Source organism: Typopeltis vanoorti, chromosome 4 (assembly GCF_054136105.1).
Source record: "Typopeltis vanoorti isolate ZY-2024b chromosome 4, IOZ_Tvanoo_1.0, whole genome shotgun sequence".
Lineage (NCBI taxonomy): Eukaryota > Metazoa > Arthropoda > Arachnida > Uropygi > Thelyphonidae > Typopeltis > Typopeltis vanoorti.
This window is the reverse complement of record NC_143552.1, coordinates 76,732,715-76,756,006: the sequence shown is the minus strand read 5'-3', so window position 1 is coordinate 76,756,006 and position 23,292 is coordinate 76,732,715. Positions and strand designations below refer to the sequence as shown.

Here is a 23,292-nt window from a genome sequence, read left to right as displayed (position 1 = left end):
GCAGAAGAAACATCGAGTATCTTTCCAGTGAAAGTAATGTAGACTCTTGTGATATATTTTTCAGTTGAGGAATTGTGTGCTTTCTAAGGAACAATTTTGTGTAGTGGACTTATTTCATGGAACTTTAAGATACTGTCTACAACTTGGCATAGGCCCATTTTGTTTGAGAACTGTCTGCCTAGAAAGGCCATGTTTATTCTGTATGAATTAGTAGTAATGTGTTAGATAATATAATTAGTGATGATGCGAGTATAGAAAGTGTGATAAGTGTTAATGAGATAATGTTAAGTTGCATATAGAGGTGGTCCAAGCAAGCTTGTTCATGTATTTTGTTTAGTAGTATTGAACCAAAGATATTACTTGGGAATGATTCAGATTACTTAGTAGTAATAATGCTTACTTGTATAATTTCTTTTATTAATAAATATGTTTCTTATTACCTGCCTGATCTGATTTAGTATATCAATTCAAACAGCCACTCATAAAATTACTATCGAACTTAGCAGGAAGAACCCACTTGTATGATTAAACAAAGCGGACCACTACTGCATGTGGTCCGCTTTGTTGAACAGAATTTAGTGAACAGAGATTAAATTTTATTATAGTTTAATTATTGTCTATCATTCTGAGAGAGCCATCCTGGTTAAGAGTCTCATCTATAATCAGTATTGGCTGGCGCAGTAAAAATATAAATTTGTTGGTGCTTATCGGGTGGACAGTCTCAGAAGATATGTTAATGGTCACATCGCATACAACAGCACTTCCCAAACTGTGGGCCGCAGCCCCCTTGGGTGCCATAGGTTTTGTTGGGGGGGGAGGGACGTGAAATAATGAAAACAAATTGAAAATGTTTTAAGACTAAGTCGATTTTTTTTATCTTAAAAGAAACGTATTTAATTTTTATTATTTATTATTTCTTTTTTTGTTATTTTTTATATTCTAATGGCAAAAATCACACATTGGTGCGGGTTCACAAATTTTTCTTCCTGCGTATTTCGGCGCTTAATGAATATTAGTAAATATATACTTATTGATATAAGTTTCATTTCAAAGCAGAAATCTAAGAATTGCAGTTTCAAATATTTCACCTGATATTGACTTTTTGTGTAGCAGTATTGAAACACATCCATCATATTAAATTGTTATTAAACTTCTTTTATGTTTTTAATTCTTACTTTGTTTATTACTAATCGTTTTTCTTTTCATGTGCTTGTACTGCAAATGTACAATAACAATATATCTATCTATATAAAAATATGAGATAATATGCCATGTCAAATGTGTATGTAAGATGCTAAAAATGTAATATTTGCATTTGATTTTTACAATATTTGCTGTGTATGTTTTGTGCAATCGAGGTGCTTGGTGAGCCATCTGGAAAGATTAGAGAGCAGAAGGAGGGTTGGTGGTGGAATAATGATGTACAAGTGGCAGTGACAGCTAAGAGGAAGGCAAAGCAGAAGTGGGATGAGTCAAGAGTGGAAGAGGACAGAGAGGTGTACAATGAGAGAAAGCAAGAAGCCAAGAGAGTTGTGGCACAGGCGAAGGCCATGGCATATCAAGATCTTTATGATCAATTAGAAACAAAGGAAGGACAGAGAAAAATTTACCAACTAGCGAAATGTAGAAATAAAGCAGCTAAGGACATCTTACATGTGAGGCAGATCAAAGATGCTGAAGGAAGAGTATTATGGAGGGATGTGGACATAAGAAACAGATGGAAAATATACTTTGAGGGACTTTTGAATGAGGAAAATGCAAGGACTCACAGAGGAGATGGGCAGCCTTCTGAGGGGATGGTGCAGAACATCAGTAGAATGGAAGTGACGGAGGCCATGAAGAGGATGAGGAATGGAAAAGCGGTGGGCACCGACAGAATTCCATTGGAGGCATGGAAGGCACTGGGGGAAGAGGGAATTGACCTGCTGTGGGACCTGTTCGTGAAAGTTTGCCAACAGGAAAATATACCCGAGGAATGGAGGTAGAGTACTCTTGTTCCCATCTACAAGGGTAAAGGGGATGCACAAGACTGTAAAAATTACAGAGGAATAAAGTTGATGTCCGACACAATGAAGATCCTAGAAAGGGTTCTTGATGGTAGATTGAGGGAGGAGGTGGAGATCGCAAAGGAACCATTTGGCTTCATGCCTGGTAGATCAAGAACAGATGCTATCTTTGGGTTACGACAGATGATGGAAAAATATCGAGAGAAACAAAGGGAGCTACATCTGGTATTTATTGATCTGGAGAAAGCATATGATAGAGTGCCAAGGCAAGAAGTCTGGAGGTGTCTTAGGGAGAAGAAGGTGCCGGAGAAATATGTCAGGTTGGTGCGGGAAATGTACAGAAATGTGAAGACGAGTGTTCGGACCTGTTTGGGACAGACAGAAAGTTTTCAAGTAACAGTTGGCTTGCATCAAGGGTCAGCATTAAGTCTGTTTAACATTGTGATGGAGGTGGTAACAGAGGAGGTGAGAGAAGATGCACCTTGCACAATGTTGTATGCAGATGACATCTTGCTGTATGTAGATTCAAGAGAAGAAGCGGAAACTAAACTGGAAAGATGGAGAAAAGTACTGGAAGAGAGAGAGGTATGAGACTGAGCAGAAGTAAGACAGAGTATATGTGTTGCACAGTGGGCGGCAGACAGGAGACAGATCTGGAGCTAGAAGGAAATGTCATCAGGAAAGTGAGAGACTTTAGATACTTAGGTTCAACAGTGGAAGAAGATGCTGAGAAGGAAGTGGGATGCAGGATACAAGTGGGTTGGAGGAACTGGAGGGAGATGGCTGGAGTGTTATGCGATAAGAGGGTGCCGATCAATCCGAAAGGCAAAATTTATAGGGCAGTAGTGAGGCCAGCTATGACATATGCTATAGAAACTGTGTCCCTGAGGAAAAATAACATCAGCAGGATGGAAGTAGCAGAGATGAGAATGCTTAGGTGGATGTGCGGTGTGACCAGAAAGGATCGTCTGAGAAATGACTATATCAGGGGAACAGTGAACGTTACGAACTTAGGAGTGAAAATACAGGAGGCAAGGTTGAGATGGTTTGGTCATGTGATGAGGAGGGAGGACGAATACATGGGAAGAAGGGTCATGCAGATGGATGTGCAAGGAAGGCGGAAGCATGGAAGGCCAAAGAAGAGATGAAGGGAGCTGGTAGAAGAGGACTTGAGGATGAAGAACTTGGATGTAGTGACAGCCCAAGACAGGAAGGTGTGGAGGAGACTCATTATAAACAGTGACCCCCCCCGTAAGTGGGAGAAGCTGTAGAAGAAGAAGAGCTGTGTATGCTTTGTATTGAATGTAAATACAATAAATATTATAATAATATATGTCTATATTACGATTTTTTTTCGAGGGGGCCGTGAAATATTTTAATTTTTCCAAAGGGGCCTTTACATCCAGAAGTTTGGGAAACACTGGCATACAAGGACAAAGCCCTGAAGATTAAGTAACCTACATGTGGTTAAACTATAGAGAGGCCAAAGTACTGCTTGTTTAAAAAGGGGAGAGATTTAAGTAAGAGAAACGAAATAAGTATAGAATAAAATTTAAAAGGGATAGATATACGAGAATAAAAGATTAAATTAAATAAGAATGAAAGATAAAAGAAGTTATAACAAATGGTACAATTGATAGGATTTATATAAATAGATATAATGAAAACACGATATAACAAATGGTGCAACCGACAGGATGTGATTCGATCCCGAAAACAAAAGTTAGAGATGATAAAGGTAACATGATATCCTTTTCCCCAGTTATCATCTCTAATTCCTTATACAGTACTCTTTCCTCCATTTTTGAGCTTCTTCAACAACCTCCAGAATATCTTGCCACCTTCTTGATATTTATTTTCAATATTCTTACCAAAGTCTTCCCATGACTTTTGTTTCAATCATAATAGATCAATCACGGTGAGTTGGTCTTTGAATTCATATCAGGCAGGCGAAAGACCAGTGAGGAAAATAGTGTAATTAGAATATTTCAGTAACATCTTATTGTGAGCCAAAATACCAACATGTCTCTGCCTACAAGTTCTAACATGGACAACGAAGAATTTTTTAGATCCATAAATTCACAGCTGGTATTCCCACAATTTTCTGGGGAAGACACTGATGATGTGGTTGCCTTCTTCGAATACATCAAAGAACTAAGAAAGATTGGCTGCTGGAGTGATTTCCAGCTACTTGTATTGCTATGCTGCAAACTGGGGGAAAGGCCAAAGCATTCATAGATCACTCTCCGTTGCTAAGGGAAGCCTTGGATTATCAACAATTCAAACAAATATTGGTCTCAGAATTTTCTAAGAAAAAAGGGAGTTCCCAGGTATTGAAGGAGCTGTATAATTGCATACAAGAGGAGGGAGAGAGTGTGTCTAATTTTCGGAACAGAATTATGTCTGTATCACAATCCATGAGGTTCTCGTTCCCAGAGGAAGAGGCCCACATGAAGTGGTTAACCTTCCAACAGTTCAGAATCGGATTATGTGATCGATTAAGAGCAGTAATATTTAAGAAAGGAGCCCAGGACCTAGATTCGTGTTTTAGCCTGGCCAGAAAAAGAGAGAGAATTTTGGATGAAATGGAGCAAGTCTCTTCTCTGGGGGAACAACTACAAAAAGAGTTAAAAGGTGAGTTAAAGAGCTTGGGGCATTCTGGATCAACTAAGAATGAAAGAAGTATAGTTGCAATTGTTGGTGGTTCAACTGAGAGAGATGATTCAGTGAAGGGAGAAGAAATAAGAATGCAAACTGTGTCTTTAGCAGAGGTGAAAGGGAAATTGCCCCTGCCTTTGGTAGAAGGTTTGATTGAGGGTATACCCTGGAAACTCTTGTTTGATACTGGGGGTCACATATCAGTAATCCCAGAAAATTTGGTTGAGGCATTTCAGGATGTAGCCTCTAATAGTTTTACTAAACTAAGTCAACCCATTAAGATCATGGGAATTGCGAAAGTTGAGCTTTCCTCAGTCTTGAAAGTGAAGGCCAGGATTTCCATATCTTGCTTCCCTATCACTGTCACGCTTGAGATGCTAGTCTTACCCGAGGTTGCTGACACTAGCAACCATGTCATACTGGGTATTGATTTTTTAGAAAATTATAACTTTGTGTGTGATTTTGCAAATGGAACACTGTCCCTGTGTGGAAAAGAGTGCATGCCAAAGTGCAGAATGCAAGATCGTGAATGGAAGAGCAAAGCCTTGAAGGTCGAATTGAAGGATTGGGAAAAGGAGTCTAGCATGTGGAGGAATAAACTGATCCAAGATAGCATTAAGAATTTAAGTTCTGAGCAGGAAAGGATACACACGATGGAGTTCTTTAAGTCTGTATTCCACAAGTATTTGAAAGTGTTCACAGAGGAGATCAGCTCGCTTTCTTGTACCAACCTGGTTCAACATGCTGTTAAAATCAATTCTGATGTGCCCGTCTATGTGAGACAATATCAGACCCCCCCCCCCCCCACACACACACTAAAGCATATGGACACACTCAAGAAATTACTCTTAGAATACGAGAAAGCTGGTATTATTGAAAAGTCAAATTCTAGATGGAATAGCCCATTTATTTTAGTAGAGAAGCCTAATGGTGGGTTAAGGTTTGTACTGGACCTGAGAGAAATCAATAAGGTCACTCAACCCATAGATTTTCCCGTGTGCAAGATTCAGGACTTGTTGATTGGCCTGGAGGGAGCTAAGTATTTCTCCAAACTAGATCTGAACTCTGGCTATTTCCAGATTCCTTTGAGGGAGGAGGACAAAAAATACTTTGCCTTCACCACAAGATGGCAGAAGTATCAGCTGTGTCGACTGCTTCAGGGAGCCAGGAACTCAGCCATGAGTTTTCAGAGCCTGATGAATTCTGTGCTATCTGATATGTTGGGAGAAGGGGTTATCTGTTTCCAGGATGATCTTCTGGTTTACTCATCTTGTGTCGAGGAGCATAAGAGACTATTAATAGAGGTCATGGAAAGACTTAACAGAGCTCAGTTATCCCTGAAGTGTTCTAAATGCCAATTTTTTCTGAGGTAGCATATTTAGGCCATGTGGTAAATGAACATGGTATAACACCCAGAGAGGAAAATGTGACTGCCATATTAAAGGCAAGAACTCCCTCAACTGTAAGGCAGGTTAGGAGGTATTTGGGAATGATCAACTTCTACAGGAAGTTCATTCCCTAATGTTCCAAACTAATGGAACCTATAGTTAAACTTACAAAGAAGGGGAGAAGATTTGAGTGGGGAAATGAACAGCAGATTGCACATCAACGCTTAAATCTGGCTCTAACTAAGTTGCCTGTCCTGACCTATCCCAAATTGGATAAAGATTTTTATATCTCCGCTGATGTTTCCAAAGATACAATCGCCTCCGTTGTAGAGCAGAAAGAGGAAGAGGGGTTTAGACCGATCACCTTTATCAGTAGGAAACTTTCATCTTCCGAGATAAATTACTCGGTAATAGAAAAGGAAGCCCTTGCTATTGTTTATGCATTAAGAAAGTTCAGGTATATGTTATTAGGACAACATCTCATCTTGCGCTCTGATCACAAACCTTTGTTGTTTATATCCTCAATGAAGGACAAAAATCAGAGAATCATTAGGTGGGCTCTGGAGTTGCAAGAATTTGACTTGGAAATAAAATACATCCCTGGCTCAGTGAACATGGTCGCTGACTATCTATCCAGATCTCTGGATATCGTACTTGATAGTGATGTCAGTGCTAAGGAAGAGGTGGTTTTCCCTATATACAAAGAAAAGTGGGGAGGAAAAAGGGGAATCAGTTCTTTGGAACAACAAGTATGGGATAAGTCTCGCATAATCGAAGAGCAAAGGAGGGATCCAGTATGGGGGGAGATTTATGAGAAAATTTTGAGAGGAGAGAAGTCCCATATTAAAGAATCCTTCAATCACACACTATACATTGATCCGAATGGTCTCATTGTCCAGATAGAGCATCACAGGGAGATGGAAGGACAAAATTGTAGTTCCAGAGAAAATGATCCCATGGGTACTATTCACCTTTCATGACTCTGATCTGGCAGGCCACCAAGGAATACATAGAACGTGGAACAGAGTTCGTGATCGTTACATATGGAAGGGTATGAGGGGAGATGTAGAATCGTATGTGACTTCTTGTCATTTGTGTCAACAGAAGTCCAGCATTATAGGTAAGGCTCCTCTCCAGTCTTTCCTAACTCCATGTGTCCCTTTCAGGCTGTAGCCATTGATATCGTGGGTCCCCTACCTATCACCAAGAAAGGAAATAGGTACATTTTAGTGGTCATAGATATGTTCTCACGATATCCAGAGGCTGTAGCAATTAAGAATCAATCTGCCCAAACAGTAGCTTATAAATTTTTCAAGCTGATTATTTCAAGATATGGGACTTCCCAGACACTTCTCTCTGACAAAGGCGCCAACTTCACAGCTGAAGTTATGTTACAGTTGTGTAAGTTGTTAAGAGTAAAGAAATTATTCACCACTCCGTATCATCCTCAAGGCAATGGAATGGTGGAAAGATTGAACAGGACTTTAAAGCTTACCTTGTCAAAGATATCCGATCTCCAAATCTCGAATTGGGATACCTTTCTGCCTCACACGTTATTCGCGTGCAGAACAGCCCTACATACCGCCATCAGAGAAGCCCCCGCAGTTATCCTCTATGGTTTTGAGCCGACATTCCCAGCTGATTTCAGGAATTCCCATGTGAATTCGGGATTTCCAGACATTGATGATTATCTCAATAGCCTTATCACTGATAATAGAATTGCGTATGAGATGGTGTACAAATCCAGCGAAGCTTGCTCACAAAGGGCAAGAAATTATGCCAACAAATTGAGGAGATACAAGGATCTGAATCCCAGCGATCTGGTCTGGTTAGAACAGAATTCCGTTAATAAAAAAGGGGGGGAGTTTGGAAGGAGCGCAACTGGACCATATGAAATTCAAGAAAAATTGTCCCCAGTGACATTTAAAATAAGAAAGAAAAAGAACAAGTGAAATCTTGGGTATACCATTCTCCATAGAATCTCCTGGGCATACCAACCTTTTTGACGAGGTCAGAAAGGTTGGTATGCCTAGGAGATTCTATGGAGAGTGTATGTAGAAAGAGAGGGTCTACAAGAGGGGATAACAGTCCTCGTCAAGGAGGAAGCCACGATGTAAATGCCCCCTCAAGAAAAGAAAAGGGTACTTATTGTCAAGGAGAGAGCAAATTTCTAGACTCAGATCGGCAGTTCTCCAGGTTCAATCAGTTTAAGCAATGCAGGGGGGGAAGGCATAGCAAACAAGCAAATGCTGACAAAAACGGAAAATGGGAGCTATAGGGATCAGAGTGAAGACAGAATACTGGAACAAATCCGATATAACCTTAGGCCCCGACAAAATGGTAAGGTAGACCACAGGAAAGGAGTTTATCCTTTAAAGATGCATGCCTCTGATAAATGGACGTCTGATGAAAAGATCCCAACAAAGGGGGTAAGTATGAGAAGGAGATCAAAAGGAGGGGGATACAGTCAGGATAAAGCACGTAACAGAGCTCGGTGCACACAATTTACAAGGTATTTTTTTAACAAGCAGTAAGTTCCTGTGGGGATGAGAGGAGAAGGAGTGGAAGGTTTATCAGATTATCAGAAAAAAAGGGAGGGGGACACCGTATATGAGAGGAAGAAGTAAGCTGTAAAAGAATTTTACAGAAGTAAAATTTTTTCTCAGATGGGAGGGACCTATGTTGTATCCTGAATAAACTAAGAAAGAAGATTTAACATGAATTATTCAGGAACAACTTTATTTAAATATAGGCAGAGAATGTGGTGTGTTGGCTATATACTGGAAAGGTAATTTTATGTATATAACACTAAATTAGGAGCAAGAAATTGTATAACAAATGAAAGAAAATTGTAAGACCTAACCTGTTATGCATAAGGTTCAGATAAAGAAATCAATTAAAGTGTTAAATTTATTTAAGAACCCCATTGCATGTGTTATAAGGTAGCAAAACCTGTAAGCCAGAGTCCAAGGGTCACCTTTTAACCGTCCAGTGTTATGTATACCAGGGGGGAAAGAAGTTTTGAGAAAGAGAAACCAGAGCGCTTTCCAAGAAAAACACAACAAGCGCACGTGCGATGTAATAGAGGGAGCTGGACGCTGTGACGTAAACCCACGTGACCACGTTGGTGTGCATCGCTATAGCCGAGAAACGCCAAGAAGAGAAAGAAAACAAAAGGGTCAAGCAATCCCCACTTGAGACTTTTTTTTGTTCCAGTTTCCTGATTGCTCGGACGTTGGTCCAGTCTGCACCTACGGAGAAGTTCCAGCTGGCCAAGTAGGGCTAGCTATTTCCTTGGACTAGGATAGTTGTGTTATGTCATGCGACGGAAGATCCAAGTAGATGCCATCCGTTCTGGCTAAGCTCCTGAGCCATATCGTCCTTCCCACGGAGAATCCGGCTGTACTGTTTGTAGTAGGGAACCAAGACAGATAGCAGACTGAGAAGAAGCCTTGATGTTCTAGATAAGGCAGAAGAAACATCGAGTATCTTTCCAGTGACAGTAACGTACACTCTTGTGATATATTTTTCAGTTGAGGAATTGTGTGCTTTCTAAGGAACAATTTTGTGTAGTGGACTTATTTCATGGAACTTTAAGATACTGTCTACAACTTGGCATAGGCCCATTTTGTTTGAGAACTGTCTGCCTAGAAAGGCCATGTTTATTCTGTATGAATTAGTAGTAATGTGTTAGATAATATAACTAGTGACCACGTGAGTGTAGAAAGTGTGATAAGTGTTAATGAGATAATTTTACATTGCATATAGAGGTGGTCCAAGCAAGCTTGTTCATGTATTTTGTTTAGTAGTATTAAACCAAAGATATTACTTGAGAATGATTCATATTACTTAGTAGTAATAATGCTTACTTGTATAATTTCTTTTATTAATAAATATGTTTCTTAATACCTGCCTGATCTGATTTAGTATATGAAATCAAACAGCTACTCATAAAATTACTATTGAACTTAGCGGGAAGAACCCACGTGTATGAATAAACAAAGCAGACCATGACTGCATGTAAGAATTTAGTGAACAGAGATTAGATTTTATTATAGTTTAATTATTGTGTATTATTCTGAGAGAGCCATCCTGGATAAGAGTCTCATCTATCCTCGGTATTGGCTGGCGCAGTAAAAATATAAATTTGTCAATGCTTATCGGGTGGACAGTCTCAGAAGATATGTTAATGGTCACGTCCCATACAAGGACAAAGCCCTAAAGATTAAGTAACCTACACGTGGTTAAACTATAGAGAGGCCAAAGAACTGCTTGTTTAAAAAGGGGAGAGATTTAAGTAAGAGAAATGAAATAAGGATAGAATAAATTTTAAAAGGGAAAGATATACGAGAATAAAATATTAAATTAAATAAGAATTAAAGATAAAATAAATAAGACGAAGAAGTTATAACAAATGGCACAGTTGATAGGATTTATATAAATAGATATAACGAAAACACGATATAACAATACCCAACAGGATGCACCACGAGAAGGTGAAGATTGGACATTAGGTCAGAAGCCCTGGTCGGTTCTCCACATTCCTTTAAAGGTTATGTGGAGGTCTCGTCTCAGTTTTACAGCTTTGACCCTTAAGCACCCCATTAATAGCAACCATGCTATTCTTATTTGCATGTAGTGTCATCTAATAGCTTTTTAGCCATACAGCTATCAGTTCACCTTTGGTAGCCTTGACAAACCAGGTGTTTGTCAAGGCTACCAAATCATCAGTTGGTAGTCTCTGTTGGAATCATTTCCATTCCTATGTTTATACACTTTTTGTCATCGGGGCCAGCAGTAGAGCACTCAGTGTTTGGCCGAACATTTTAAAATAAGAGAAAAAAAAATGTGCATAAAACTTTAATGCACAGAAATTTCATGTATGCAACAAAGTTCTGCACATCATAGTATGCAGAAAATTGAAGTTTACAAATTTCTGATTAACAGAGCACATAACATTTATTCTTCTCCTTTGCATCATCATCAAAATCCTGACATGTATCCTTAAGGGTTCTATAGGATATGATAGTACTACCTGAAAAATTTACACCATTACTAACTTCCTATCTACAATTTTCCTCCAAATCAGTCTGTTACTTGTGAAGACTCCAACATTATCAGATCTTATATTTCTCTCGTCTAAGGCACATTGTACTGTATCAATCCACCTATATCTTGGTCTTCTTCTGGGTCGTTTTCCTGCCAGCTTGGCAGAGAACACTTTTTTGCTACTCTTTCCTCGCCCATTCTGTTTAAGTGACCATACCACCTGAGATTAGCTCTGCTAACGCATTCCTGGAAGCCGACAATGTCAAGTTCTTTCCTAATATTCTTGTTTTTAATATGATATTGCCATTGATGCCATCTGTTCACGCCTCTAATCTTTCTCAGGACTCTCATATCTGCGGTCTCTAGTCTTTGGTCAAGTTTTACTTCTGACTCAGCTCTCAGATCCATAAGTTAAAACTGGTTTGAACACTGTCTTGTATACAGCTAATTTAGTGTTCCAACTAATTTCTCTCTTATTCCATATGAATTTATTCAATTGACTTCCTACCTTACCAGCTTTGTTGATTCTGTTGTCTATTTCCATATTTAATTTACCATCTTCAGTAAAAATCGTGCCTAAATAGCTGAAATGTTTTACTTGTTCCACAGGTTCCCCCGTTCACAACACAGTTGACATTTTCAACAATTTACCTATTTTCATTGTCTTTGTCTTCTTATTGCTGACCTTCATACCATATCTATTACAACAGTTATTCAATTTAGTCAGGGAATCTTGCAAACTTGTAGTGGATTTATTTAGAAGTATAACATCGTTTGCATAAAACAAAGAGCTGACATTAACATCTCCAATTCTGATATCATGTTTAATACCACTTTCCTTCATAATGTGATCCATATAAATAATGAATAACAGAGGGATAGTGTACATCCTTGTCTTGCACCAGATTTAACATTAAACCATCTTCCTATACTTCATTCAATTTGAACTGCTGACTTACAACTCAATTCAAGACTAAGTATTGCTTGATATAATGCCCCATTGACACCATATAACTGTAGCGTATTGAATAGCTTCTCTGCACCTTACACTTGGCACCTTGTCATATGCATTTTCCAGATCGACAAAACTTAAATACAGATCTTTGTTATATTCCTATGCTTTCTCGACTGTTTGTCGTAAAGTGAATATCTGATCCTGACAGATTCTATTTGGCCTGAATCCAGAATGTTTTTCACCAAGCTTCCCTTCCACAGTCCTTCTCAACCATTTCTCAAGTATACTTGCATAAATTTTACCAGGAACACTCAGTAGAGAAATACCTCTATAATTCTCACATTCAGTTTTATTTCCCTTTTTATATATGAGTACTATTAGAGCTCTACTCTAATCATCAGCAATTCTTCCCTCTTTCCAGGCCTGCTGAACTATGCAGTGCAGCCACTGTAAGACTTTTAAACCACCATACTTCAGTATTTCTGGTCAAATATCATCTACTCCTGCTGCCTTTCCACATTTCAAGCCTTTGATGACTTTTCTACTTCAAGTATGGATATGTATTCCTGACTGCATGCCTGGTCAGTGTTTTTTTATCACTGTGCTGTCATCACTGCTTGTTTCATTTAGCAAATTTTCAAAGTAATTACTCCATACTTCAAGGATATCTTTTTCTCCTGTTTTCATGTCACCTCTATCATCTTTAACTCCTTTTACAGCACTCTTTCCTCATTTCTAAACTTCTTCAACAACCTCCAGAATATCTTACCACCTTCTTGATATTTATTTTCTATGTTCTTGCCAAAGTTCTCCCATGACTTTTGTTTAGTTAGTTTTACACAGAGTTTTGCTTTTTTCCATTTGTCTCTGTATTCTCTAAGAGTAAAAGCTGACTTATTTGCCACGAACTTTTGATATGACTTCTTCTTTTCCTTCACTGTCTCTTTAACTTCCTGTGTCCACCATGGAGTGTTGATTTTTATATCCTTGCAGACAACCTCACCACATGCCTCTCTAGCTGAATCAATCTGGTTTTTCTTCAAGACTTGCCACTGAATCTCCAAGGTTTGGTTCCTGTTCTCTAACTCTTTCATTTTTTCTTCAATAATCTTTGTATATTTTAGTCTACAGTTCACATCTGAGAGCTGATTAACTTTTATTCGCTTTAAAACTTTCTTACATGTTTTTCATTTCAATATGAAATTCAATTTTATCCTGCTCAAGACTAAATAGTGATCGCTTCCAATTTCAAATGCTCTGTACGCTCTGGTGTTCTGTAATGGGGAGAAAACATCACTATCAACAATAACATAGTCAATGAGACTTTTCTTATTCCTTGCCTCTTCTCTCCATGTGAATTTGTGCACATTTTTATGTTGGAATATGGTGTTAGTAATAACCAGTCCATGTCCTGAGCAGAAATCCAACAGGTATTTGCCATTATTATTAGCTTTGCTCTTTTCTCCAAATTTTCCCAAAATATTTTTGTATATCTCACAATCATTTCCTACTCTGCTATTCAGATCCCCAACAAGTACCAAGTTTTCATTTTTCATTGTGTCAGTTGCTTTTTCTAAAGCATCAAAAAAATTCCTCCACTTCTACCTTAGTAGAACCTTCTGTGGGACCATAGGCACAAATAAGTCTCATTGTTCAGTTTCCCATTCTGATATTTGCCCACATCATTCTACTTGAGACAGCCTGCCATTCAAGAAGATTAGCCTGTATTTTGTGTTGAATTCTATGACTACTCCTTCTTTTCCTTGATTGTCATTGCCTGAATATATCATTTTGTATTTATTGCTCAGAAAGATCTCACCAGTTTTTGTCTTTTTTGTTTTAGTCACCCCTATTTTGTTGATCTGGTACTTATCTAATTCCTCAGCTAGCTCCATTTCTTTGCCATTCAGGCTTCTTATGTTGATAGTACCGATCTTTAACTCTGGTGATGTTGAGTTGGAGTGTGTTTTCAGATTTGTTCCAATAGCTGACTTTTTGCTGTTCGCCCTGGTTCCCTGGCGAAAACAACGGGGCCTTGTTTAACCGGGCAGCGCCCCAGCTGGTATGAAATTTTGTCATGTTGTACCATCATTTTTTATTTTGTTTTAACCAATAAGAATACAATTTCGTCGGCTAAATTCCAAATTGCCAGGCCATCCTCGTTCGTTCACTATCCAGGTAGATACCCAACAGGGTTCACCACGAGAAGGTGAGGATTGGACATTAGGTCAGAAGCCCTTGTCGGTTCTCCACATTCCTTTAAAGACTATGTGGAAGTCTCCTCTCAGTTATACTGCTTTGACCCTTTTCTCCTTTGCTTATCTTTTAATTTTTTAGGAAAATGACAATGTAAACTAAAATATTAATTATAAAAAACTTTAATTAATACCGTCCAATATTTTGGCAATGTTACATTGCCTTTATCAGGGATCACAAAAAGCATGATATGCACACACAGGTACCAACATTAAGCAAATGAGGCTGAATAAAGGCAACAGAAGCCGGGCCTTGAGTCCTAAAAACGGTGTCCCCTAGTGGGCTAAACTGGATTGGATTGTCTTGTCTTGGGCTGACAATCTTAAAATGTATGCTTCCCAAATTTGGGGCAGTCTCATGTACCCAAATTTGTTGAGGTTTGGAAAGTTTTACAAAGCTCTGGCAGATTCAATTAATAGTCTCTCATACATGTATTTGCTGCAGCATAAGAGAGTGGCCTTTTTCCATCATATCTTGTGGCTGGTGTCCAAAGCATGGACAGTAAGTCTTGAATGACTGTGTTGGTGGAACCGGATGTAGTCCTTGTGTTTGGATATTCTGATATTGGCTGTCCTGCCTGTTTGGCTGCAGTAGGACAGTTTACAACTGCAAGGGACCTGGTATACTCTTGATAGGTCTAGGGAATGTGGCTGGTCTTTGATGGAGCAGATAAGAGATGCCAATTTTTTATGTGGTCTGAAAATGGTTGTAAGGTTTCATTAGGATTTTTGTTAAATTTTTGGATGTGTCCCAGATATATGGAATGGTGATAAATTTAGAGTAATCTCTGCTTTGAAGAGGGAAGGGAGGGTGGGGAAGTTGCTGTTACATGGTTTTGTTATTTTTTGGATATTTTGCATGTTGTAGCTATTGGCTAAGGAAGTGTTTTGTTTAAACAGAGAAGGCCAGGGATCCATCTGGCCAGCATGTAATCAGAGTATCTAGGAATGGGAAACTGTTGTTGTTTTCCTTCTCCAAAGTAAATTGGATCCTGGGGTGTTGATTGTTTAGGTGTGTTAAGAAATTGCGAAGTGTATCCTGGCCCTGAAGCCAAATGGTCAGCACATCATCCACATAGCGTAGCCATACAGTGGATTTATATGGGGCAGAGTTTTAAGGCTTTTTCTTCAAAGGTCTCCATAAAGAAGTTGGCCAGGAGGGTGGAGAGAGTGGAAAACCCATGGCAATTCGCTCTATCTGTTTGTAGAATTTTCCTTGCCGAACTGAAATAGAGCTGAGATATCGACAGGAAATATGGCTTGGATGAGGTCTGTTATAAACCTTTGAGTGGGCAGTAGTGAAAGAGGAGGAAACATCCAAGCTGACCATTATGTCATTGTATTGGAATATGAGGTTTTCTGTACTCGCTTTAAAGTGGGCTGAGTTTTTTATGTTGGAAGGTGTGTTGCCATTATATTGTGTGAGTACTTTGGCTAATTTGTATTTGGGTGAATCAGTGCCATCCACAATGGGACATAATGGCAAATTTGTTTATGGGTTTTTGGTAGTCCATATATCTGGGGTGGGGTGGGGGGGAGATGTCTAGATTTATAAGGTTTTAGTCTAAGCTCCCACAGGCTAAGAGGTAACTTTTTAAGGAGCCTATCGGGTGTTCTGATTTGTGTGCTGGTGGGATCATAGTCTATAGGGAGGTTGGTAGAAAGATCTAGTAGTAAAGAGGTAAGCTTATCTGAGTAATCTGATTGCTTTAAAACCACAGTGGCATTTCCCTTATCCACTTTGGTAATTATCATTCTCTTGAAATACTGACTACATCCTGTCTGATGTTGGCAATATGGTCGGGAAGGCTGCAGTTACTTCATTCTACTGTGTCATTATTTCCTCTGCAGGAATTTTCTTAGGTGCTATTGCAAAGTTATGGCCACATGTGAGTGCGCTAATTGCTTCAGAGTAAGGGAAGATAGATTTTTTGCTGTGTTTAGGAGGTAGTTGAGGTTTGGAACTGAGTTCTTTTTGTAGACTTTCAAATTTCTAAATTTATTGACATCGCATTCTTTGAATTTTCTGTCTGCTGAAACATTTAAGATGTTGGAAAGGATTGTCCAAAGGTCGATGTTCAGCATTGCAACAAGCTCTTCTTCTAGCACACAGTTAGCTTTGTTGGTGTCTGCCAGAAGGAATGTGGGTGGCAGAAATCTGCTCCTGTAGAAGAGCAAAACTAGTGCATCTGTTAATGTGCAGAGCTTTCGGTGATGTAAATCAGTGTTTTAATTTAACACAATTCGGGATCACGTTATCTCGGCAGCTTTTCAAAAAGGCTAATCGGTTCAGTTATCTGGAAATCTTCAGCTTCGACTTGCTGTATTGATGGGCCTTGCATGCAATGCAATCTCTGTGGGTGATTGTAATTCTTGTAGATAAGCCTATACATTGGTTACACATAGCTTTTAATTTTTCAGGAAATGACAGTGTTTACTAGAATATTAATTATAAAAAACTTTAATTAATGCCTTCCTATATTTCGACACTGTTACATTGCTCTCATCATTATCAGATTTATTCTTCCACTTCATTTTTATAGCAAGAGCTTCTTACATTTAGAGTGTTAATGGAATTGAATATCTGCATCTCATCATATTCAAAGAATAATAGACCATTACATTTCTGTGCTAGGATACTGCAGTAGAACGCACAAAAGACAAAACTATTGCCTCTGTTTCTAGCCATTGTTTACAGGATTCTTTGTAAGCATGACGGGCCACTGTGGACAAGAGGATTAGTGAACATCAGTACTAAATTGAGTACCTTAAACCTGAAGAGAAGCGTCATCAGGACTCAAGATATCTAGAGTAATTACTTTGAAGATTTGACAGCTGTATAAGGATGTATGTATTCCATCCCTCAATGGGTTCTCAGATAAATAATAAATCAGCAATAAAAAGACTATGAAAATAGGCTGAATCATTGAAAAAATAAACTACATCTTGAATGAAGAACCAGTAGAACGTGTAAAAATATCAGCTGCTTGAGCACTTTAGTGAAGATGGGAAATTAAATATGGAATAGCAACAGAATTGGCAGAGCTAGTATTTTAGGAAATGAACTTAATACATTTTTATGTAATAAAACAGAAATTAGCAAAAGCAATAAACTAATGCAGTGTACAAGACTGTGTTTAAACCAGTTTTAACTTATGGATCTGAGAGCTGTATTAGAAATAAAACACTTGATTATAGTTGGATACCATAGATATGGGTGTTCTTAGAAAGATTAGTAGAGTAAATAGTAAATGTTGATGGAAGTTTTTTCACTTGGCTATGCTGCCAATTATATAATTGGGTTAATCCTTTATCCAAGTGTAAGTGAACAAAGTTTGCACCTGAAGTATTTTAAGGACTGGGGCAACTCGTGGTAAAGGTGGTATAAGATCTGATCACTTGCCTTAGTATCCCATAATGCAAAGCACATATCCTCATGGGTATGTATAATGCTATGCATTACGAAAAGGGTCACTACCCAGACTGGCTTTTACCGTTATTGAAGTCTCGTCAATGGGAGCCAGAAGCTCTAATCCAGACAATTTTAATAATAAGGTGTTCACATCTTTTGGCAACTGATATATGGTGATATGACTTATGCATTACTTCCACCTTAGTATCACCACCTCTGGGTCTGGCTTCCACTGACGAGACCTCAATAGAGGTCGAAACCAGTCTGGGTAGTGATCCTTTCCATAATGATTAGTATTATACACACCCATAAGGATATGTGCTTTGCATTATGGGATACTAAGGCAAGTAATCAGAACTTATACCACCTTTACCATGAGTTGCCCTAGTCCTGAAAATATTTCAGGCGCTAACTTTGTTTGCTTACACTTGGATAAAGGATTAAACCAAATATATAATTAGTAGAGTGAACAGATGTCATATTGTCCTAATACTCTTATTAAAAATCTTTTTTGCCAGGATTGCAGGAAAAAGATCCAGATGAAGATCATGATCTAAGTGGATTATAGTAAGTGGTGTCTCAGAAAACCAATATAAGATCTGATAGTATTTGAGTTCTGAACATTTTGATGTGATCAGATTGATTTGGAGAAAAATTGTCAGTAGGGAATTAGTAATGATGTAAAGTTGTTATGTAGTACTTTTCTAATAAACTGTACCTTCCCTTCCTCTTAAGGTACATACCAGAAATATAATGATGATTTTTTAAAATTATTTTTGTTGATGCTCTTTAATTATTAAATTAATTTTTATCACTATCGGCTTATGTTTAATTTAAAAAAAAAGTTCGGTATATACAGTAAAGAGAAAGGATAATGTTGCTATCCTTTAGTCAGAGGATGATTAATATGTGAGTGAGAATAGGTTTTTGATGCATTGACCAGTTACTATATTGCACAAGGGAATTCATGCATTGATGTTGAATATAATTAATTTTAAATATTATAGATACTGTATGAAGTAGTAATAATACCCTGAGACACTGGAACTCTGGGGAGTATCCAAATAATAATAATTGTAAGAGACTGATTCCATTTCTCAGTTGGTATAGATGATGTCTTCTTTGGTTGGAAAAACTTGGGTTTGAATGTCATATATAATGTGAAGAACTTTTATCAGGGATTTTCAGCTAAAGGTGGGTTAGTTGGTCTCATATGAAGGTGGTGTGGTTTTTCTTCTGGAAATCAAATTTTTCATCCAACAGACTGTCCAGAATAATGCATGAATGTATGAAAGTTATAGGTATAGATGACAAGACAGATGTGATTAATTATCCTATTATAAGCAAGTTCCTAAGAAGTCGAATTACTTGACCATAATAGAGTATGGAGCCTAACATAATATGAAGATGGAATAAATAGCAGTAATGATAATTTTCTTCCTGCAGAAAATAAGTGAACTGGCTTGATGTACACAATTCACAAACATAATATCAGTGCTACTTATAACATAATCCAGAAAATGGCTATAGAGGGATCAGTCGACAGTTCATTTGAAAATAGGAGAATGGATATTACATAAGAACTACTCAAATTCTTTGTGCAGTACTATACTTTGAGTACCACATATTTAATAAAATACCTTTATTCTCAGGTTTTAATTGTATATATATATATGTGCAGCCAACTGGGTTAACATTTTTAGAAATTTTCCCAGCATTAATAGAAATTAGATTTATTATTAAATTTAATTTATTATGTGAAATTTATTTTTTAGAATCAGAAATTCTAGAAGAGAAAGATGATACATGGTATTCTATTTTTCCCGTTGAAAATGAAGAATTGGTATATGGTTGTTGGGAAGATGATGTGATTTGGGATGCACAAGTAAGATACATTTTCTGTATTCTCTTTTCCTAAAAGCACTGAAATGAAAGAGGAATATTAACATTTTTGTTGTTGTTGTTGTCTGTTTGTTTGATATTCCTTTTGAAAAATTTTATTTTTACACAACAGCTAATGATATTTGGTATACCATATTCCAATTTGTTTGCATTAAATTAACATGGGATAGTTTTATAGTAATTTATCCCTAGACGGGGGGAATCAGCATGTGAGAATAATTGGATTTCAAGATGGAATAAAAAGAAAAATTTCAAGATAAGAACTATAAGTGTACTTGTACTAGTATACTGGAAATAACAGTTATAGTATGATTAATGAATTTCTTGCTCTGGTAACATGTTCATGCTAAATTGTGACAAACTTTTTTTGTTGTTACAGTGATACATGAGATGCTTCTCATTCTTCCTGTTTATGCATTGGTGGACATGACACAAATCATGATGATTTCTGAAATTGAAACCAAAACTGTGTAGAGGTTGTAAAAAGAATCCTGTTTATTTCAGGATATGTTAGAAACAAATAATCGAGGAGAATCCTATATATAATTAGGATATTTAAATTACTAAATGGTGTATTAATGAACTGACAATAATCAGACTTGAGCCATATAAGATTATTAGCACATATATTGGCAATAAAAGAATAGGTATAAAATGGAAATATTTTCATTGTAAAATTATTTTTCAATGTCATTATTGCCTACTTTATTGTTGAATGAATTATTTACTTACTATCACTTCCACACACTTTCTGAACATTAACATGATCTTCCTCAACTTCCAAGTTATGATGCCATGTTCCCTATTCATACTTGTAAGATACCGTTTCACTACAATAAAATTTTGTTTTGCTTGCCTGTATCAGTACAGTATCTGTGAAGGGAAGCTATTTTTCATTATGCATGGTCATTTTCATTCCATATGTCTCTAATTACACTAACTGCCACTAAATATAGCATGCCAACTAATTGTCTGTGTCATTTTATGATACTGTAAAACTACTTGTTTTTCTTTCATCTGTAGTACAGAATCTGTTGGGGAGAGGCTGTTCACTTTACATGTACCTTTTTTCATTCTAGTCTTCAGGAAGATTAGACATAGTGATCAAAAATCTGTCTATTCTTATGAATTAAAATGAATCCTATGCTTTATAAGGAAAAGACTGCATCTGGTAATCTCTAATTGTGAATTACTAAAAATTTACAATTGTGGTATTATCTCTGTCCATTAAGCTGCCTTGGTAATGGGGGGGGATGAATTACGTCATCCTCTAATCTATAGACATAGATGTGCATAATTAAAAATATGTATATGAAGGAGGGAAAGAGATTTGTTTGCAAAATTTAAATAATTAATCAATAATAAACATCACCTGTATACATTGGTAGCTTAGTGAATAGCTATAGAGAGAGAGAGAGAAAGAGCAGCTTATCCGCTGAACTAATAATGTCAGTCAGATGATTCGTCTAGGCATAGCATGAATACATGTATGTTAATGGAGCACTAAGCAAACAAATCATCTTGTACAAATTACTATGCTTGTTATGTGTATTTATTTCTATTTTTTATTTCTGTTTAGATTTATTTTTCTAAGAACTTTCTTTTATTCAGTAATGGTTATTGTGATCATTTTCACTTTTCTTTACATAGTAACATATGTAAATAATTTCTATTTTATGCAGACATTTTCTTTTAAAAACTCACAATTATTACATTATTTTACAAGTTGTAACTGGTGTTGTGTCTATGCTAATATTTTGTTAGAGATTACCAGATGCAGTCTTTTCCTTATAAAACATAGAAGGATTCATTTTAATTCATAAGAATAAACAGATTTTTAATCACTATGTCTATTCTTCCTGAAGACTAGAATAAAAAAAGAGTACATGTAAAGTGAACAGCCTCTCCCCCCAACAGATTCTGTACTACATATACAAGTAGTTTTATAGCATCATGAAATGCAGTACATAAACATTTAGTTGACATGCTATCTTTAGTGGTAGTTAGTGTAATTAGAGAAATATGGAATTTAAATGACCATGCATAATGAAAAATAGCTTCCCTTCCACAGGCTCTGTACCGATACAGGCAAGCAAAACAAAATTTTATTGTAGTGCAACAGTATCTTACTAGTATGAGTAGGGAACATGGCATCATAACTGAAATGGCAGTTGAGGAAGATCATGTTAATGTTCATAAAGTTTGTGGAAGTGATAGTGAGGAAAACAGTTCGATTGATGATAAAGCGGGCAATAATAACTTTGAAAAATAGAGTGAAATCAAGAGTAAGGTGACAAGTGGGGTTGATGATGAATAAGCGTGTGTTACTAGCGAGAGCGAATGATAGTGAAAATGTGATTCAAGATTTGAAAGTTGAGTTGGTGAAGAATAGGCAACAGATGAGGCAGATGTGGAGTGAAATGAAGAGAATTATAGCTGTGTATAAAAGATGGAAGAATACGAAAATGAATGATGTCAACATAAAAGAGGTAACAGAAAACTTACATGCCATTGTATGGGAATTCAGATATTAGAAGTGTGGTAAATGAGAAAATGAACCTTTATGTAAAATGAATAGGAACAAGTAGAATGTAAGATTGGATATCAGAGGTTATTGAGAAGGATATGAGATAAAGTGTGATAGGAAAGATAGTCAGTATGTTGCCTAGTTATATGACAGTGATGAGATGAGGTAGAGAGCAACAATTATGAATGATATGTTAACGGAAATGTGTGAAGAGAAGGGATTGCAATTTGTTAATGTATGGAATGAGTGATGGACTTTATTTGGATAGTTTTGGAAGCTGCTGGAAGGGAGAGTAATGACTACAAAGAATGAATCTGAACAAGTAAGAAGCAAAGTGAAAGAGCTGGAGAATAAGGAAGGAGAGATTGAAGCATATTTTTTGAATGAAGAAGTGGATAGTATTAGTGTAGAGAATGAGATAACAAGTGTGGAAGACAAACGGGAAGACTCAGGGTGGATGGGGGGGGGGGGGGACTGCTCGAGAAAGGTTGATGCCCAAAGACAATGTGAATGTATTTGTAGACAAGAAGGGAATGGCCTGGGATGTAGGGTAAACAGTTGGATTTGAATAAGGTTCTGGGGTGAGTAATGAGAAAAGAAATGGCTTGAGGAAGAGACGGGAAGTCACAATTAATAAGCGGTAACATTGAAACTTGTTATAGATCCAGTAACGAACTATTTTGTTTGTATACAAATGCTAGAAGTATCAGAAACAAGGGAAATGAGGTATCAGAAACAGTTATATTGATTGAGTTCATTCACCCAAAAATTGGTGGGATAAGTGAGACATGGTTGGATGAGGATGACATCCTGACAAGAATAGAGAAGGAAGTATATGAAGGATAGAATGAAAGGGTAAAAAGGAAAGTGGAGTGTTATTGATGATAGTAAAAGTTATGTTCATTCAAGGTTGTTCATTCATATGAGAGGGAAATAGTGGCAGTGGTTTTGAGGCAGTATGGTGTGAGATAGAGATAATAGAGTAAAATACTTTGTTGGATATTGCTATAGACCTGGCAATGTGGAGTATAGTGACTAGGAAATGTATAAGCCACTTAGCCAAATAAATGGGAAAAGAATGCTTTTAATTACAGCAATGTAGATTGGAATGACGAGATAGCGATGGAAATCAAGAAACTC

The 23,292-nt window shown here is 37.2% G+C and overlaps 1 protein-coding gene across 1 annotated transcript in view; it reads left to right on the top strand.

The window, feature by feature from the left end:
* The window catches only part of LOC150107422 (transcription initiation factor TFIID subunit 1-like), a 960,372-nt gene that overhangs the window by 240,845 nt on the left and 696,235 nt on the right, over positions 1 to 23,292 (top strand). Inside the window, exon 11 of the mRNA XM_090391850.1 lies at positions 19,499 to 19,608. Coding sequence (XP_090247976.1) covers positions 19,499 to 19,608 — 110 coding nt within the window. The remainder of the gene's footprint in view (positions 1 to 19,498; positions 19,609 to 23,292) is intronic.